Consider the following 17,021-nt stretch of genomic DNA (forward strand, 5'->3'; position numbering starts at 1 on the left):
GAAAGACGACTGGGGAAGGCACTGGCAAACCACCCCGTAAACAAAGTCTGCCTTGGAAACGTCGGGATGTGACATCACCCCGTGGGTCAGGAATGACCTGGTGCTTGCACAGGGGACCTTTCCCTTTTTAAAAAATCCCACTTTTCCTCCAAAGAGTTCAGGGCAGCGCATGGGATTCTCCCCTCAGCCCATTTTATTTGCACAGCACCACTGCAACATAGGTCAGTCTGAGAGAAAAGGACTGGCCCAAGGGCACCCAGTGTACTTCTTAGCTGAGTAGGAATTTGTTCCCAGATCTCTCTGATCTTCGCTCCAGCCCTCTAGCCACTGTCCTGCCCTGGTTTTCAAGGACACCTGCCTGATGCTAACTCCCCCCAAAAGAAGGCTGTCTTACCTTTGTAGGGCCCTTGTGAAATCCGCACCGTCTGCCCAATGAGTTCGTTGTCCCTGCGCCCACGACCCCGGCTCATCCCGCCCCCTCCAAAGCCACCACGTGGACCTGGGGGAGAGGGAGGGTACAGAAAATAAGAACCAGCCTGTACCCAACCACCCGATGCCTCTCAAAGGAGCGCTGAGCACAAGCTAAAGACCCAAGTCGTCATCCTTACAGAACAGCAGCCTGCTGGTCCCAGGAAATCTGAAACCATGAAAGATTCCTGCTTGGCCAGCAGCAGTGGAAAGTCTTTCAGTGGGGGGAATCGGGTGCAATTTGATTGGGCTGCCTTTAATCTCAAAGGCACCAATCAGGCTGAATCTTCCCCGAGGGACCAGAGCTCAGGGGCACAGTTTTGTGCGCCACGCACCTGAGGTTCCCCACTCGGAGTTCTCAGCTGAGGCTGAGACCACACGCAACCCGGCCCCCCCAACATGCGCAGCTACCTCCTCACTCACCTCCTGCGCTGGGGTGCATGGGGCTGTTGATCCGAGGACTCATGGGTGCAAACCCACCAATGGTGAAGTTTGTGACGTCCCGGGGCTGCAGAAGGGGGGGGGGAAGCAATTATTTCAAACAGGAACTCGACAGCAAGCACTTGTGCCCCCCCTCCCCGCACGGATCTCCTCACCTCACCCTAAAAAGTGCCCCACCTTTGAGCCTCCGGCCAGAACCAAATGGCGCGTCCTGCACACAAACATGCCTCCGTTTTCCACCAGCTGCTTGCAATGCAGAAAAGCGTAGCCCCGTAAGAGGTGACGGATCTCCCCCTCACGACCCTGCGAGGAGAGAAGGAGCCAAGTCACCAGAACACTCCGGGCTTTCCTACCATGCAACCGTAAGCAAAGGTATCACACCTCTTTTCTTACTGAGCCTGCAAGCTAACCGAGAGTTCAAGCACTTTTCAATGAACTTTGTTTGCTTACAGTTATTTTCATCTTGGATAGTTAATTGAAACAGTTACAGAAAAGTTAGATTAATGGCTTTTTGATAAACGTTAACTGTTGAAATAGGCCTTATCTTGTTATATCAGATTCTCATATGCACACGCTGATTAGCTTATCTGCACGTTGATTATCTCATAGTCAGTTATGAGACAATGAGTTATCTAGATAATAATCACATGGTTATAATAGATCAGATTTAGAGGAAGCTGATATTTTTCTATAAATATGCAGTCCGGTGACAAGCAAATCAGATTTCTCTGGATGGAAGTCTCACAAGGATACTAGATGAGATAATTTGGGCTTTTTGATAATCTCTAAAAGCAGTGAGAACAAAAGCTGAAACCTGATTTGCTTTTAAAATTATTACTTGCTATAATGTGATTAAGCAATGCTAGGGACTTTAAAGATAAAAGTTTCTACAGGCGTTCTGTCTGGTTTGCTGGTTGATAGTTCAGAGAATCGAATTCTACCTTTACTTTTTTTGTATTATCAGAATTAAAGGCTGTAAATCACCTTTAACTGATAAATCCTGGATTTAAAATTGTTCACTTCAGATCCTCTACTAGGAGCGGGAAGGAATCTCTCATTAAAACCAGCCTTGAAAATATTTGGGGTGGAATCTAAAAATCCCCCAAATCAATTACTGTAGTTGTCATTAAGAGCCCTCGTTGGTCCAGGACCAACGAGTGGGACTCCACAGAACACACAGCCCACTGGCCTAACCCTCCTGCACACAAGAGCCGCTCAAATAAGCTGCACAGTATGGCGGCAGGATTTTGCCCCAAGAGCAGACAGCAAGGAGCAGGTCTGAACGCAGCCCAAGGCTTGGGAGATGGTGCACCCCAAGGCTGGAGCAGGAGGTCAATTCAATCTCTCCGCCTTGCTGCGGCACAAGCAGGAGGGTGTCTCAGCCCTGTTAAGCTGCAGACACAAGCAGGAATCTTGTGCTTGTGTAAAGCACTGTCAAGTCGCAGCCGACGTATGGTGACCTCAGCAAGGGGCTTTTCAAGGCAAGTGAGAAGCAGAGGTGGTTTTGCCAGAGCCTTCCCCTGCCAAGTCTTCCTTGGTGGTCCCCCATCTGAGTACCAACCCTGCTTAGCTTCTGGGATCTGACAAGATCGGGCGATTCTGTGTCGCCTTCCCTCCCGTCCTGCCTTCCACAGGGCCAAAATAACAGCCCTGATGTGGGGTGGCATCAAGCACAGCAATGGCCACAGCCCGTGCTGTCAGCGGCCTGCCTCCAGAAGTGGTGGGCCCACTGCTATAGCAACACTCCAGCAGGGTAGGCTACCTCCACAGCACAGAACAAGCGAGGCTCAGAGCCCTCCGAGGCTGGCTCGCCCAGCCCATCCTTACCGAATGTGGCCCGTCAATGACTTTCACAATGTCCTTCAGGTGGATGTTGTTCTGCTCGGAGTCCAGGTCGAAGGCAAACCGGTTGTCCTTCTTCCGGTTAACTGCCTGGTGCCTGACTGTCACCACTTTGCCGTGCATGTTGAGGACCTGCAGGAAGAGGAGAGGCTCAGAGTGGAGGGCAGGGGGAGGGAGAGAAAGAGACCAGAACCTCAGCCTGGGCCTGAACTAGCCCCATCAGTCTCTTGCTTGGAGGGGGGAGGGTAGAACACAAGACTGGCTCAGCATTTGCTTTGCATGCTGAAGGTACCAGGAAGAAGGAGAGGAGGAGTTGGTTTTTATATGCCACTTTTCTCTACCTGTTAAGGAGTATCAAACTGGCTTACAATCTCCTTCCCTTCCTCTCCCCAGCGTGGTGTAGTAGTTAAGAGCAGTGGTTTGGAGCAGAGGACTCTGATCTGGAGAACCGGGTTTGATTCCCTGCTCTTCCACATGAGCAGCAGACGCTAATCTGGTGAACTGGATTTGTTTTCCCACTCTTCCACATGAAGCCAGCTGGGTGACCTTGGGCTAGTTACAGCTCCCTTAGAGCACTCTCAGCCCCACCTTCCTCACAGGGTGTCTGTTGTGGGGAGGGGGAAAGAAGGTGATTGTAAGCCAGTTTGATTCTTCCTTAAGTGGTAGAGAAAGTCGGCATATAAAAATCAACTCTTCTTTTTCTTCCCCACAATGGACCCGTTGTGAGGTAGGTGAGGCTGAGAGAGCTCTAAGAGAACTGTGACTGGCCCAAGGTCACTCAGCAGGCTTCCTGTGTAGGAATGGGGAAACCAGCCTGGTTCACCAGATTAGAATCCGCCACTCTTATCCACTACACCACGCTGGCTCCTGAAGTGCTTCTTCTGCCTCTAGGAACTGAGTGATGGGAAAGACCTTGCTGAGCCTGAGACCCTGGTGGAGCTGCTGCCAGTCGGAGCAAATAACATTACCCTAGATGGATCAAGGGTCTGCAACTCATAAAGAAGCTTAACATATTCAAGAGCATCAGTGAACACAATGACGTTTCACTCAACAGCAGAGAGCCTGCTTTGTATGCGGAATCCTGGGCATCTCCAGTTCAAGGACTAGAAATCAACAGGTGCAGGGAAAAGGCCTCCCTCTGACTGAGAGCAACCGCCAGTCAGAGCAGGAAAATCTACACCAGTATTCGGACACAGCTTTGGAGAGGGACCATATCTCAGAGGCCGAGGAAAAGCTTTGCATGTGCAAAGGCCCCAGACTGCTTTCCTGGAATCTCAACCTGATGCACTGCAGGCAGCGGGAAAGGCCTTTATCTGCCACAGACACTGAAAAGCTGCTGCTAGTTAGAACAGGCAGTATGGAGCTTGATGGACCAGCAGTCGGATACTGGGGAGGGCTGCGGCCCAGCGGGCCATTTGCAGCCTGAGACCCAGAACAGCCAGCTGCCAGCACAGAAAACGGAGCCTTGATTCCTTACCGTGAAGGCTCCTTCTGTTCTGAGGCGACGGGCATCTTGAAGCTGTGGGTGTTTACCGATGCTCTCCGGGGAGGCAGGACCAAATCTTATTGGCTGTCTCCTCTAGGCGGGAAACAGCCCTGAGCTTCCCACTTTCAGACTTGCCAAGCCCGAAGCAGGAAAAAACTCCAAGAAAAGAATAGAGGAAAAACTTCCAACAAGTTAAACAAATATAAATAGAAATTGGTTAAAACAAGGAAGACAGAACCTGGAGAACTGTAAAAAACTTCCCATAACTATGTTTGTCAACCCAGTAAATCTACTAAACTATCAGTTAAATGATACATTTATCTAAGGAATTTCCATGTGTGCACGAGTATGTAGTGGCCATGAATGTAGTGAATTGTATGTCCCATGTTTTACCGGGTGGGCAAGATGCCAGTCGCCTCAGAACAGAAGGAGCCTTCACGGTAAGGAATCAAGGCTCCGTTCTCTTCTGAGGCTAGGGCATCTTGAAGCTGTGGGACTTGCAATAGCTTCGACCCGGGTGGGTAAGGAAAACTGATTATTCCACTACATGCTGTAACACTCTACACCCGAAAGCCGCATGGGCTGACGATCATGTGTTAATCCTGTAGTGTTTTATAAATGTAGAGACGTTAGACCACGTTGCGGCCCTACATATCTCGTCTACTGGTGCTTGTTTATCAAAGGCCGCCGTGGTGGCGGCACTACGCAAAGAGTGAGTGGTGATACCGCTTGGAACAGTCTTACCACGTGCTTTGTATGCCTCTGTGATGCATAGCTTCAGGGTGTAACTTATAGAAGCAGCCGACATCTTTTGGCCCTTGTTGGGATTAGAAATTGCTATAAACATAGAGTCCGACTTCCTAAACTCCGCGGTTCTTATGAAAATCCGCAGGGCTCTGCGTAAGTCTAGGGTATGCCACTGATGTTCTTTCTGACGTGAAGGTTTAGGACAGAACGATGGCAAATTGATCTCTTGTGTTCTGTGAAAAGACGAATTCACTTTCGGTAAGAATGTAGGATCCGGTCGAAGAACAACCCTATCCTTATGAAAGATGCATAGGCCTTCTCTGATGGAAAGAGCTCTAAACTCGGACACCCTACGGGCCGAAGTGATGGCCGTTAAAAACAAGACCTTTAATCTTAGGTATTTTAACGGGACCGTCCCCAGTGGTTCAAATGGTGCCCTTGTAAGTGCCTTCAGAACTAAGTTAAGGTTCCATGTCGGGAAACGATGCACGACGGGAGGACTCAACTGGTTAACACCTTTTAGAAACGCCACCACGTCTCGATGTCTAGATGTGGGTAGACCTCCAATCGTTGGGATGACGGTTGAAATAGCAGCGATTTGTCGTCTTAGGGTGGCTGCAGAGAGCCGCATCTGTACCCCATCCTGCAGAAAATCCAGGAGCTGTCCAACTTCGGGAGGGAGTGGATCCACCTTTTTTCTCTGGCACCACCGCACAAAGGCCTTCCAAGAGGTGTTGTATATGCGCCTAGTCACCGGTCTTCTAGCTTCAATGATGGTATCTACAACTCTAGATGAGTAACCGCACTTCAAAAGGCGTTCCCGTTCAAGTTCCACACGGTTAAACAAAACCATAGGGGGTCTTGGTGAAAGACAGGTCCTTGTTGTAATGAAGCCCGTTCCTGAGGAATTCTCCACGGTTCCTGTATGGATAGCTGTTTCAGTGTGACGAACCACGGTCTTTGAGGCCAATAGGGAGCCACTAGAAGAACCCTGGCCCTCTCGTGTACTATCTTCCGTAGAACTTTTGGGAGAATAGGAAGCGGTGGGAATGCATACAGCAATCCCTTGGGCCAAGGGCTCAGGAGGGAGTCTATCACTTCCGCTTTTGGATGGAAGAACCTGGACCCGAATCTCGGGAGCTTGGCATTTGTTGCTGACGCGAACAAGTCCAACACTGGAGTTCCGAATTTGAGGCAGATGATCTGGAAGGTCTCCTGCGAGAGAGACCATTCGCCCTCGTCCAAGGTCTGGCGGCTCAACCAGTCTGCTTGTACATTTAATGTTCCCTTTATATGTTCTGCTCTGATGGACTTGACGTTGTTCTGAGCCCAAAGGAAAATCTGTTCCGTTTCCTTGTGGAGGGTCGAAGACTTTGATCCCCCTTGTTTGTTTAAATGGGCCTTCGTGGCCACATTGTCCATTTTTATAAGAATATGACGGTCGACTAGTTTTGACTGGAAGTGATACAACGCCAGCTTGACTGCTCTGATCTCCAGTAAGTTGATATGAGATCTTTTGTCCTGGCAGGACCAACGCCCTTGAGCTGTCTGGTTCTCCAATGTGGCACCCCACCCCTCCAGACTTGCGTCTGTGAAAATCTGGGTTGGTTCCTCGTGCAAATATTGAGTGGAGTGTCCGAGGTTGGCAGGGCTGTGCCACCAGGCTAAGCTGAGTTTCACCTTTTGCGATAACAGGATCGGCCTGTCTATCTTGTGAGTTATGTCGCCTTGATATGGTCGTAATAGCCACTGCAGGGGTCTGGAGTGGAAACGTGCCCACGGTACTATTCCTATACAGGATACCATTAACCCCATCAACTTCGCCAGGAGCATGAGGCGGGCCGATTTGGTGCGTGCGGTGATCCTGGCTAACTTGGAAATTTTCTCCCTTCTTTCCTGTGACAAGGATATGGTGTTTGTGGACGAATTTATGATTACCCCCAAGTGTAACATCGTCTTGGATGGAGTCAAAGAGCTTTTGAGTCTGTTCACCAAATAACCGTGTTCCTCCAAAACCTGAATGACTCTGTGTGTGTGTTGAAGAGACTGGTTGTAAGAGTGGGCACAAATGAGGATGTCGTCCAGGTACGGGTGTACCTGGACTCCCTCTTGTCTCAGCGTGGCTATGACTGTGACTAAGACTTTGGTAAAAATTCGTGGAGCAGAGGTCAACCCAAAGGGGAGGGCTCTGAATTGATAGTGACGGCCTGCATGTGCGAAACGAAGAAATTTCCTGTGAGTTGGGTCTATTGGAATATGTAAATATGCCTCTGTGAGGTCGAGAGAGGTCATGTATGTGTCCGGTGTAAGGGACTTCACTGTAGATCGGAGAGTTTCCATGCGGAAATGTTTTGGGGCTACTCGTCTGTTGATGTATTTTAGATTTAAAATAGCCCTCCAGTACCCGTTGCGTTTCGGGACTGTGAAAAAAATTGAATATACTCCCCGACCGACCTCCTCCGGTGGTACCTGTTCTATGGCCTTTATGGTGTAGAGGTGTTGTATGGCTCTCATGGTCCTTACATATTTTCCCCTTTTTAGAGCCAATGGTGATTGGATAAACCGATCTGAGGGGTTCCTGAAGAATTCTATAAGGTACCCGGTTGAAATGATCTTTAGTACCCATCTGTCCGGGTTTGAGGCTAACCATCTGGGTAGAAAATGCTGTAGCCTCCCCCCCACCTGTAGTGGTATGGCGTCACTGGGGGTTGGTTTTGGAGAACTTATCTCCCTTGTCAGACCTAAACTGACTCTGCTTTTGGAACTTTCGCCCTCTGCGAAAGGAGCCCCTGTTAGACCATGAGCCCCTTCTGTATTCGGATCGATATCTGGGGGCTGGCCTATAGGGACGAAAGGAAGGATAAGATGGGCCTCTGTTGTCCTTCCTAACTTGTCTGGGAAGAGCCTTCTTCTTATCCCTGGTTTCTATTAATATGTTATCCAATTTTTCCCCGAACAGCCGACCCCCTTGAAGAGGGTAGGCCATTAGAATCGCCTTAGAACGGAAGTCCGACTGCCATGGTCTAAGCCACAAAGCTCTCCTGACAGCGGAGATGGAGGCTATGGATCTGGCGGAAAAAGACATTGCATCCAAAGATGCGTCAGCCATAAAGGAAATTGCCTTGAAGACTCTATCCAACCCAATGATCACTCTGCGGTTCTCCTGAGGAATTAATTGAACAAGTTTCCTCATCCATATGGTGGATGCCCTGGCAAAAATAGAGGTGGTGGCACTAGCCTGTATGGAGAGTGCTGCAGCCTCATGTGCCTTACGGGTAAGGAACTCAGCTTTCTTGTCTAGATGATCTCTGATGGAACCAGCCCCGTCCTCAGAAACTAGACTAGGGTTCTGAACGTCTACTACTGGGGCTTCTACCACTGGAACTTTTAAAAGTTCCATGGCATGAGGAGCAAGCTTATAGAGCTTACGCAAATTAGCTGGAAACTGCCTATTAGATGTAGAATTCTCCCACTCAGATTTTACAGCCTTTTGGAAAAACTCAGGAAAAGGGACTAGGTTATTTTGAGTCTGAGTCCTTGGGAAGCACTCTTTAACTCCCCTCTTTAATTTGGGCTGAGGCTCCTCCGCAGAGTCAATCTCCTCATTAAGATCAAGAGCCACCAAGGCTCTGGCTAGCAACTCTTGAAAATCCTCTGAGGCAAACAGTCTAGGCTGTTGTTCCTCAGTGACAGTAAATTCTTCTTCGGAATCAACCTCTCCCTCCTCTGATCCCGAGTAGTCAGAATCAAGAGGATATGAAGAGGGTCCCGGCCGTGGTTCCTGAACCATAGTGGGTTGAGCTTTCATGGCTGCTTTTGTGGGCCATGGCTTGGGACCCCTCTGAACAGACTCAGGTTCCCTCTCTTCAATCCTCCTGGAAGCCTGAGTGGAGGAATGGCTGCCCACAGACCTCTCCTGTTGCCCTGCGTTAGGGTATTGGAAGGAGGGTATCATAGCCTGCATCATCTGCCATTGTCTTTCTAAAGCAATATTAAACATGGCAGAAACCTGTTCCAGGGTAGCAGGGTTACCAACTCCCGACTGGCACGGGAGAGTGGGATTCAAAATGGCCGCCTCCTCCCTTATCGCGCTACTGCTGGGTCCAGAAGCCGAGTCTAGTCCTAGGGAAGGGGCCGAAATTATGGGCAAAGGAGGCTGCGGGAGGAATAAGGGGGCTGCGGAATGATCGCGCTTTACCTTCCCCTTATTGCTGCTAGATTTACTGCTGCCCGTTTTAAAGGTCAACTTTTTCTTTTTGGCGCCTCCCAGCGACGGCGCCGACTTTCGCGCCTTTTTTACCTTGCCGGCTGCTGCCGCCTTGCCGTGCACCGTCGCCACCTCCTCGCCCGACTTATAGAGGTCTTGCGGGCTTTTACTGTCCGAAGGACCGTGATGACGGCCATTGGACACCTCCGCGGTCACCCGGGCGGATTGGACCAGCCCACTCTCGCAATCTCCCACAGAAAGGAGATCGTCCTCCCTCGCCTGATTCCCGTCCGCCATTTTACCACCACACCCGAAGGAAGGAGGGGGGGGGAATATCGGGAACAGACAGAGAGTTGAAGACAAAGGCTGGAAGCAAAGGACAGAAGGTCACTAGGAAATTACAGCAAGTAAGAAAAAATAGATTTTAGAGTAGAATAGAATAGATTAGATAACAGTCAGTAACGAACTGTGCAGAGACACTGCTCTCCCCTCAAAGGCAGGACGGAAAGTGGGAAGCTCAGGGCTGTTTCCCGCCTAGAGGAGACAGCCAATAAGATTTGGTCCTGCCTCCCCGGAGAGCATCGGTAAACACCCACAGCTTCAAGATGCCCTAGCCTCAGAAGAGAACATTAAGCCGGAGGGACCAATGTTCTGACCCAGTATAAGGCAGTGTCATATTTTCAAAAAGAGACGGCTAGAAGTGTATGCACAGACAGCTATTTCCACTTTGAGCTTTTAGAAACAGCATCCCTCTCAGAAATTTGTTTTTCACCTACTGAAAGGTAAGCCACGGACAAAGAATGGCTCCCCATTCCCAGGTGGCCCATGCCATGGTCACAAACTTCCTTCACACATCGCTGAACACCAGAGGGCAGAGTTGCTTTTGGTTGAAATTATCGGAAGCTCTCGGGGCAGGCAGAAGGCACCTCATGGTCCACTAGCCAAATTTCTTAGGGATCATTTTGCACCTGCTGGGAACCTCGCAAAGAATGTCGACCTAGGTGGATGCGGGCACGGCTCAACACGGCACGTCCATTCTTCAGAGAGTGCAGAACATGGATAACGTTTGCCTTAACAGTTCACAGACCCAGAGTCTACATCCTTTGGCTTGCAATTCTGCACACAGCAGCAGAACACAGAAGACTCATTAAAATCCTTGGATGGAAGTGTGGAAAAACTTATAAAAATTGTGTATTGGGTATATTCACTGGTGGTGCTGGAAAGTGCCGTCAAGTAGCAGCTGACTTATGGCAGCCCTGTAGGGTTTTTAAGGCAAGAGATGTTCAGATGTGGTTTACCATTGCCTGCCTCTGCTTGGCAACCCTGGACTTCCTTGGTGGTCTCCCATCTAAGCATTAACCAGGTCTGATCCTGCTTATCTTCTGAGATCTGACAAGATCGGGCTAGTCTGGGGTATCCAGGTCAGGGTGTATATTTACTATCCCAAGCCAAATTCCAATGTAGCTTAAGGTAGTAAAATGTCTCCCAAGAAGTCTATTTACAGTATTTCTGAACACACACAGCCTGTTTCAAATATTTTATCATTATGAATTACCAGTGCTTTCTGGGGATTATTAGGGAGGGGGGAGGTATTCTTCTAGCCCAAGCGCATATCTGTGGTGAGGTCAGCATTCTCTAGGGAAACTGCTTGCAACCTACAGATGACTAACACACTTTCCCCCTCAATCAGTTTTCCTTTGCAAAATTTTTTTTATCTCAATATATTATTATTTCAAATGCCCCCCCAAGCACCCCAATAGCAAAATCAGCAGCTTTTGCAGAGTTCCATGAAAGCACCCAAAATCCCCTACTACTTCAGGGGTCAGAAAGTTAATCATTGGCAGCCTCTATGCCTCCCACCTCTCCATGAACACTAACATTACTGAGTGCCCTATGCACAGAACCTGTCTGAGGAAAAGGGTCCGTGGGGTGGGGGGAGAGGAAGGAGGGGAACGCTGGGAGGACCCCAGCAAGGGTCGCAGCAGATCCACCCCTCCTAACTTATCCACACTGGTTTCAACAGGGGGGCACCCTGCCAGAATCATCCTCAGGTAGATAAATGGAAATGGCTGTGGCTCAGCATGAATGACAGGTGGCAGAGACCCTTCTTGATGGGGAGACCAGAGGGCCTGGGTTCAGCAACACCAACCAATCCAACTGCTTCACCCCTAAAAGACAGTCTTGGCTAGAACCCAGAGTCCCAGCATCCTTACCTTTGCAAAAATGCATCAGTTTTTATCTCAATGCATTATATCAGATGCCCCCCTCCCTCGGCCCCAAAACACTCCAACAACAAAAATTAGTAGATTGGGGAAGGCTGTCTCATTTCCCGAGGACTTTCCTGTTTACAAAAAGAAAACTAAGCGATAAATGGCTGTACTGTCGAAGGCTTTCACGGTCAGAGTTCATTGGTTCTTGTACATTATCCGGGCTGTGTGACCGTGGTCTTGGTATTTTCTTTCCTGACGTTTCGTCAGCAGCTGTGGCAGGCATCTTCAGAGGAGTAACACTGAAGGACTGTGTTTCTCAGTGTCAAGTGTGTAGGAAGAGTAATATATAGTCAGAAAGGGGTTGGGTTTGAGCTGAATTTGCAGGACAATAATTCATCTCAAACCCAACCCCTTTCTGACTATATATTACTCTTCCTACACACTTGACACTGAGAAACACTGTCCTTCAGTGTTACTCCTCTGAAGATGCCTGCCACAGCTGCTGGCGAAATGTCAGGAAAGAAAATACCAAGACCACGGTCACACAAACCAGATAACCTACAAGAACAAATGGCTGTACTTTGGGGACTTTTTCTTCTGGTGTGCAGGTGACCGTGTCCTAAAAGGACAAGCCTAAGCTGCTTTCTCTATGCAGTTTGCCCCTCAAAAGCATGACTGTGGTGACCTTTAGAGCTTTTGCTTGTGACGCACACCCACCTGGAATGTCTCTCGCTCCAGACGGATGATGACTCCAAAGGTCTGGGGGTCCAGCTGCACCAGCTCCCCCCACTCATGCTGGCCGCCCACGTCCACGCCAGAGGCCGTCTCTGAACAGAGTTGCAGGTCCCGGGGGAGGACTTTGAGCTGCAGGAGGAGCAGAGGGCAGAGGATAACTTCGGGAAAGGCCCTTTTTGCTTGGAACCATTAGCGTTTGCTGGGACCCAGGCAGCAGCCGGGCCAAGGCGTGCGAAGCCCACAACTGAAAACAATGAAACCCCAGAGTGCGTCATCAGCCGCCGCTACTTTTATTGCAACGATTGTTTAAACGAGTCTACATAAATAAAACTGAAAGAGAGCTTGGGAAGCCTCTCTGTTTGCAAATGTGTCTTTCTTCCCTGGAGAAGCCCAGCACTTGGCCACTGGCAGGCACAGAGAGGGCTGGGACAACGGGAGAGCACAGTGACCTTGTAAGGCAGAGGCAGAATGGAGAACCAGGAGGCACAAAGAAACCTCTCTGGGCTGCACGCAACACAGCTGCTGGAGGTGCAGAGTAACAAATAACGGGATTTAAAAAAAAAAGAACACCTAAACCGTAACAGAAGGAAGAATAAAGTAAATCAACAAAATCCAAAAACAAAAGCCATATGATATCTTTTTCTTGAAAAGCAACCAAGACAGTACAATTCAGGGTGCAAGCTCTCCAGTTCCCCAAAACTCCCACCATTCTTGTTTTTTAAACATCCATCCTGAGGGAAGAGCTCTGGAGAAGTCAAAAGCCTGCATGCCAGGATGAGTTATTTTGGAGTCTTATAAAAGGTATCCTATGGCCTACGCTTTTGGATAATCAGGACTGTGATTCTGCAGGAGCACGCTACAGTATGGGGTACAGAATTTAGTTGCTTACCCAAAAAAAAGCAAGTTTCTAGCCCTCGCAGTTGTGAAGATACGCTTCATTCAACAAGCCTACTGGGATCTCAGAAAGCACAGCTGGGATAACCAACCCACACCCACACCACCACCACCAGAATAATGCAAAATAGTTTGCCCAATTGGAGAAAGTGTTAAATTGCTAGTTCCTACAGGTCACAGAGCTAAGCTGTTCTTGGAGCTGAAAGCAGTAGGCAGCCATCTCAAATGCCCACAGGCTACCAGGCCTTCTCCTGCTCTCCCCCCCAACGGAGCCCCACCTTGCCTGCCACCACCCAGGCTGCTTCTCTGCCTGGCCGCCACTCACCTCATGCATCGTGAGGTCCGAGAACAGGATGACGAAGTTCTCCTCCACGCGCACAATCAGCCCCGTGTCACCTTCGAAGCGGCCGGCTATCACCTTCACGTGGTCTCCCATCTTGAAGTATTTACGCAGCTCCTGAGCTGGGAACTCCAACATGTCCTAGGGAGAGAAAGGAGAAGGAAGGATGGATGGATGGTGGGAGGAGGGACAAGAAACAAACTCACAAGCCAGCAGCTGTTCAACATGTGGCACGGAAACCCAACCAATCACATGCAAGGGTAGAATGTCCCAAACTTCACCATTGAACTATTCAGGCTTGTAAGAATACCCTTGCCTGGTCACCTACGGTGAGCCAGAACTGACTGTAGGGGTATCTGAAGAACCGTCTTCTCCCATGTGTTCCTGCCCAGGAATAAAGATCACAGGAAGAGGCCCTCCTGACTTTCCCATCAATCAAAGAAGCTTATTTAGTGGGTACACAAGAGAGGGCCTTTTTGGTGGCAGCCCCACAATGATGGGACAATCTGTTCAGGATGGAAGACCCAGCCCCTTCATTTTAGATCTTTAGGAGGCAGCTGTTTTACTTAGTACTGCATTTGATTAAAGCAATCCTAAACTGCTATTTTTATTTTTATGCACTTTATTTTATTTATTTATTTTGATTTTTATCCCGCCCTCAATCCCTGGCCAAGGGGATTTATATTGTAAGCTGCCTTGAGCTCTGTAAGGAAGAAAGGTGGCTAATAAATGTTTTAAATAAACAAGCAAACAAATGAATGTTGGTTCTTTTTCCCCCTCTGAGCAATATGTGGCCTGACACTGGCACATACAGCCAACTTGGGTGGACTTGTTTGCATAGCTGGGGTTATTTCCTAAAAATTCCCATGAGAAGGGCTGGAAAAGATCGCCATTAGCATCAAGAGGCACAAGGCGGGCTTCTTCTACAGCCCACAAAAGCTATTAACAAGGGCCCTTTCCCTCCTTGCACATCAGGGGATCACGGGGTGAAGGTGCAAAGAGGAACTTCAACCGTGGCTCACAGGCCAAAAAGGGAGAGAGGAGCCAGTTGGTCACCTTGAGGTCTTCATGCTTCGGCATGATGGTGATCTTGTTTCCGTCCACGCTCAGGATCTTGCCCTGCAGGTTGATCAGCTCCCCCTCGCACACCTCTACATTGTCTCCGGGCTGGAAGTTGTGCTCCCGCTCCTTCCCTACAGCAGCGGAAAAAGAAGGGAAGCCGTGCAACTAGGAAAACATCCCCACCCCCACCACCTGGCACAGCACTTCCTGGCAAGGCAAGGCAGGGCTTCCAGTGGACTGACAAAATTGGACAGTCATGCCACCTTCTCTTGACCAAGAACACCATACGCTGGAACCAAGTTCCCATTGGCCTCCAGGGTGGCACCAGAATGGGCCAAAGGGCATCGGTGTCCGCCTACCTGTGCTTTCCGTGACCACCTCCAAGTCGATACCTTCCGGTTGGTCTTCGAACGTCTCCAGCTCGGACAGAGTAGGCTTCACCCCTTCGGTGATCTGGGGCCCAGAAAGAAGGCAGGAGAGAAGGAGGCAAGTGACACAGAGAAGATTGAAGGGTTTGGAACCAGAGACGACACCGCTCACAAACACGAGACTGAGGCGGGTTTCAACAGCTTTCCCATGTTCAGGCTCCCTCTCTGCCCGGCAGGACAAGGTTAGGACAGGGATCAGGGTTATCCCCAAGGTCTGTGGCTTTTTAAAACCACAAAGAAGCTGCTTGGGAACCCAGTGATTTAAGTGGTTACACGGGGTTGGAGATGGTTACGCTCAACTACAACACCAGTGATCCTCAGGCCGGCAAAGACAGAACTGCAGAAGTCTTAAGCCTTCGTAGTTTTAGCAGGGGAGGCCTCAGAAATGCTCAGGAAGAAATTTCCATTGCTCAGAGAAGAAGACCTTGCCTCGGCACACCTACCAAGTCACCCTTCCAAGCCCCTGTTCTCTCTTCCTGGTGTCCAAGCCCCACGAGTCTTTCCCCCAGCTCTGCAAGAGCCCCTCCTCTCCCGGGGCCCACTCCTCACCACAGCGGACATAGTAAAGCTCTTGAAGAGGAAGCCTTTCCGGCTGTAGCGGTTCCCTTCAAAGATGAGGAAATCCCCGTCCGAGGCCACATCTCCGCCCAGAGACCTGGAATAAAAAAGGGGCATTTGGATGCCCGTCAGAACAGCAGACAAGCAGCTATTGTGGGCTGCGGGATGTTGGGAGACCCGGCAGCGTTTGGACCAGAGGGCTAAGTCAGTAAGCGCCAGGAGCGACGCTCTGGTGGCCTGAAGCAGAGCCGGCACATCATGCCTCGCAGGGTGGCCCCTGCAGTGGTCTTTGCTTTGCCAAGCACCACTCCTACCCCACACCCCTCCATGACTCTTCCTCCCCCTTCACCATCCCCAACTGCCAAAGCCCAGGTCACCGCCTGCCCCTCCCAGCCAGCTGCTCACCGGATCTTCTCGGCATCAAAGAGACGCTGTGGGGGGCGCTTGAACTTCTTCCGTTTTGCAAACGAGTCTTTCTGCAATGGGAGACAAGAGGCAGGGCTGGTTACTGGAAGTGGGAGCCCTCACAAGCCTCAGCCGCAGCCTCCAAGCACACAGCCCGGTTTGGGACCAATACAGCTGAGGAACAAACCTGTCCGACCACCAGGGTCATCTTCAGAGGCGCTGCTTTGGTTGCCGCCAGGAGAGGGCCTTCTTGGTCATGGCACCAAAGCTCCAGAACTCTCCCCAAGGAGATTCATTTGTCCCCTTCTGTTGCCTTCTGCCAGTGGGTGAAGAATTTGTTTCATTTGGCATTCCTTCAGTGATCCCTTCTTCTTGGACCAACATTTTAATTGCTGTTTTTTTGTCCTTGTATGTAACTTAAATGGGTCATTTAACTGGTTTAATGATGTGTGTTTGGGGGGGTGGCAGATTTTAACAGTTTTAAAATGCAATTTTATCATGTATGCTTTAACCTGCCTTGGTGGTCCATGTAAAGGCAGAAATGTAGGATATACATTTAGTAAATAAGTAAAATCAATAAAACTCAGGAAGAGCTGTTTTAGAAAGGAGTCAATGAGAAGACCCCCCCCCATGGAATACCATTGGAACCTTATTACAATGGGGTCATCCAAACACAGGTCTGTACAGAGCAGCTACTCTGGTTTAACACATTGACACATTAAAACAAAAAGCCTCGTGCTGATCTGGAAGGCAGACAGAAGACTGAAGGCTTGAGAACACCTGCTAGAACAGGAGGTCATCATCTCTGGTCAAGAGGGGGTCTGACAAGGAGCTCAGCTGACATACCAGACTGATGCGTTCTTTGATGCGGTCAAAATCAATGCGCGGGATCATTTTCAACGAGATCTGATTCTGACTTGGCTCCACGTAATCCACCTAAAGACAGCGTTTGGGGAGGGGGGAGAGGACAAGCAAAGAGAAAGCAGCATTTGCCAGTAGTGGGATCAAAGCCAGCATGCTGAGTGTGTTTTGCACAAAGCAACCTGGCAGATCGTGCTATAGAAAGTATCACCCAGTCACACAGTGGGAAGGGATGGCTAGTACACATCTCCCAGTGGAAAGGCAGGATCCGTCCCCCATCACTCTCCCACAGATTAACCTGTACACACGGGTCATAGAGATGCTTGTGAGAACACCA

The 17,021-nt window shown here is 49.7% G+C and overlaps 1 protein-coding gene across 1 annotated transcript in view; it reads right to left on the reverse strand.

Annotated features, from left to right (window-relative positions):
* The window catches only part of SUPT5H (SPT5 homolog, DSIF elongation factor subunit), a 42,472-nt gene that overhangs the window by 11,504 nt on the left and 13,947 nt on the right, over positions 1 to 17,021 (reverse strand). The window contains exons 11-21 of the mRNA XM_056846830.1: positions 16,670 to 16,759; positions 15,824 to 15,894; positions 15,410 to 15,515; positions 14,792 to 14,885; positions 14,427 to 14,563; positions 13,356 to 13,511; positions 12,119 to 12,265; positions 2,737 to 2,883; positions 1,087 to 1,212; positions 892 to 976; positions 395 to 499 (exon numbers count right to left, since the gene is read on the reverse strand). Coding sequence (XP_056702808.1) covers positions 395 to 499; positions 892 to 976; positions 1,087 to 1,212; positions 2,737 to 2,883; positions 12,119 to 12,265; positions 13,356 to 13,511; positions 14,427 to 14,563; positions 14,792 to 14,885; positions 15,410 to 15,515; positions 15,824 to 15,894; positions 16,670 to 16,759 — 1,264 coding nt within the window. The remainder of the gene's footprint in view (positions 1 to 394; positions 500 to 891; positions 977 to 1,086; positions 1,213 to 2,736; positions 2,884 to 12,118; positions 12,266 to 13,355; positions 13,512 to 14,426; positions 14,564 to 14,791; positions 14,886 to 15,409; positions 15,516 to 15,823; positions 15,895 to 16,669; positions 16,760 to 17,021) is intronic.

Source organism: Euleptes europaea, chromosome 3, assembly GCF_029931775.1.
Source record: "Euleptes europaea isolate rEulEur1 chromosome 3, rEulEur1.hap1, whole genome shotgun sequence".
In the NCBI taxonomy this organism is placed as follows: Eukaryota; Metazoa; Chordata; class Lepidosauria; order Squamata; family Sphaerodactylidae; genus Euleptes; species Euleptes europaea.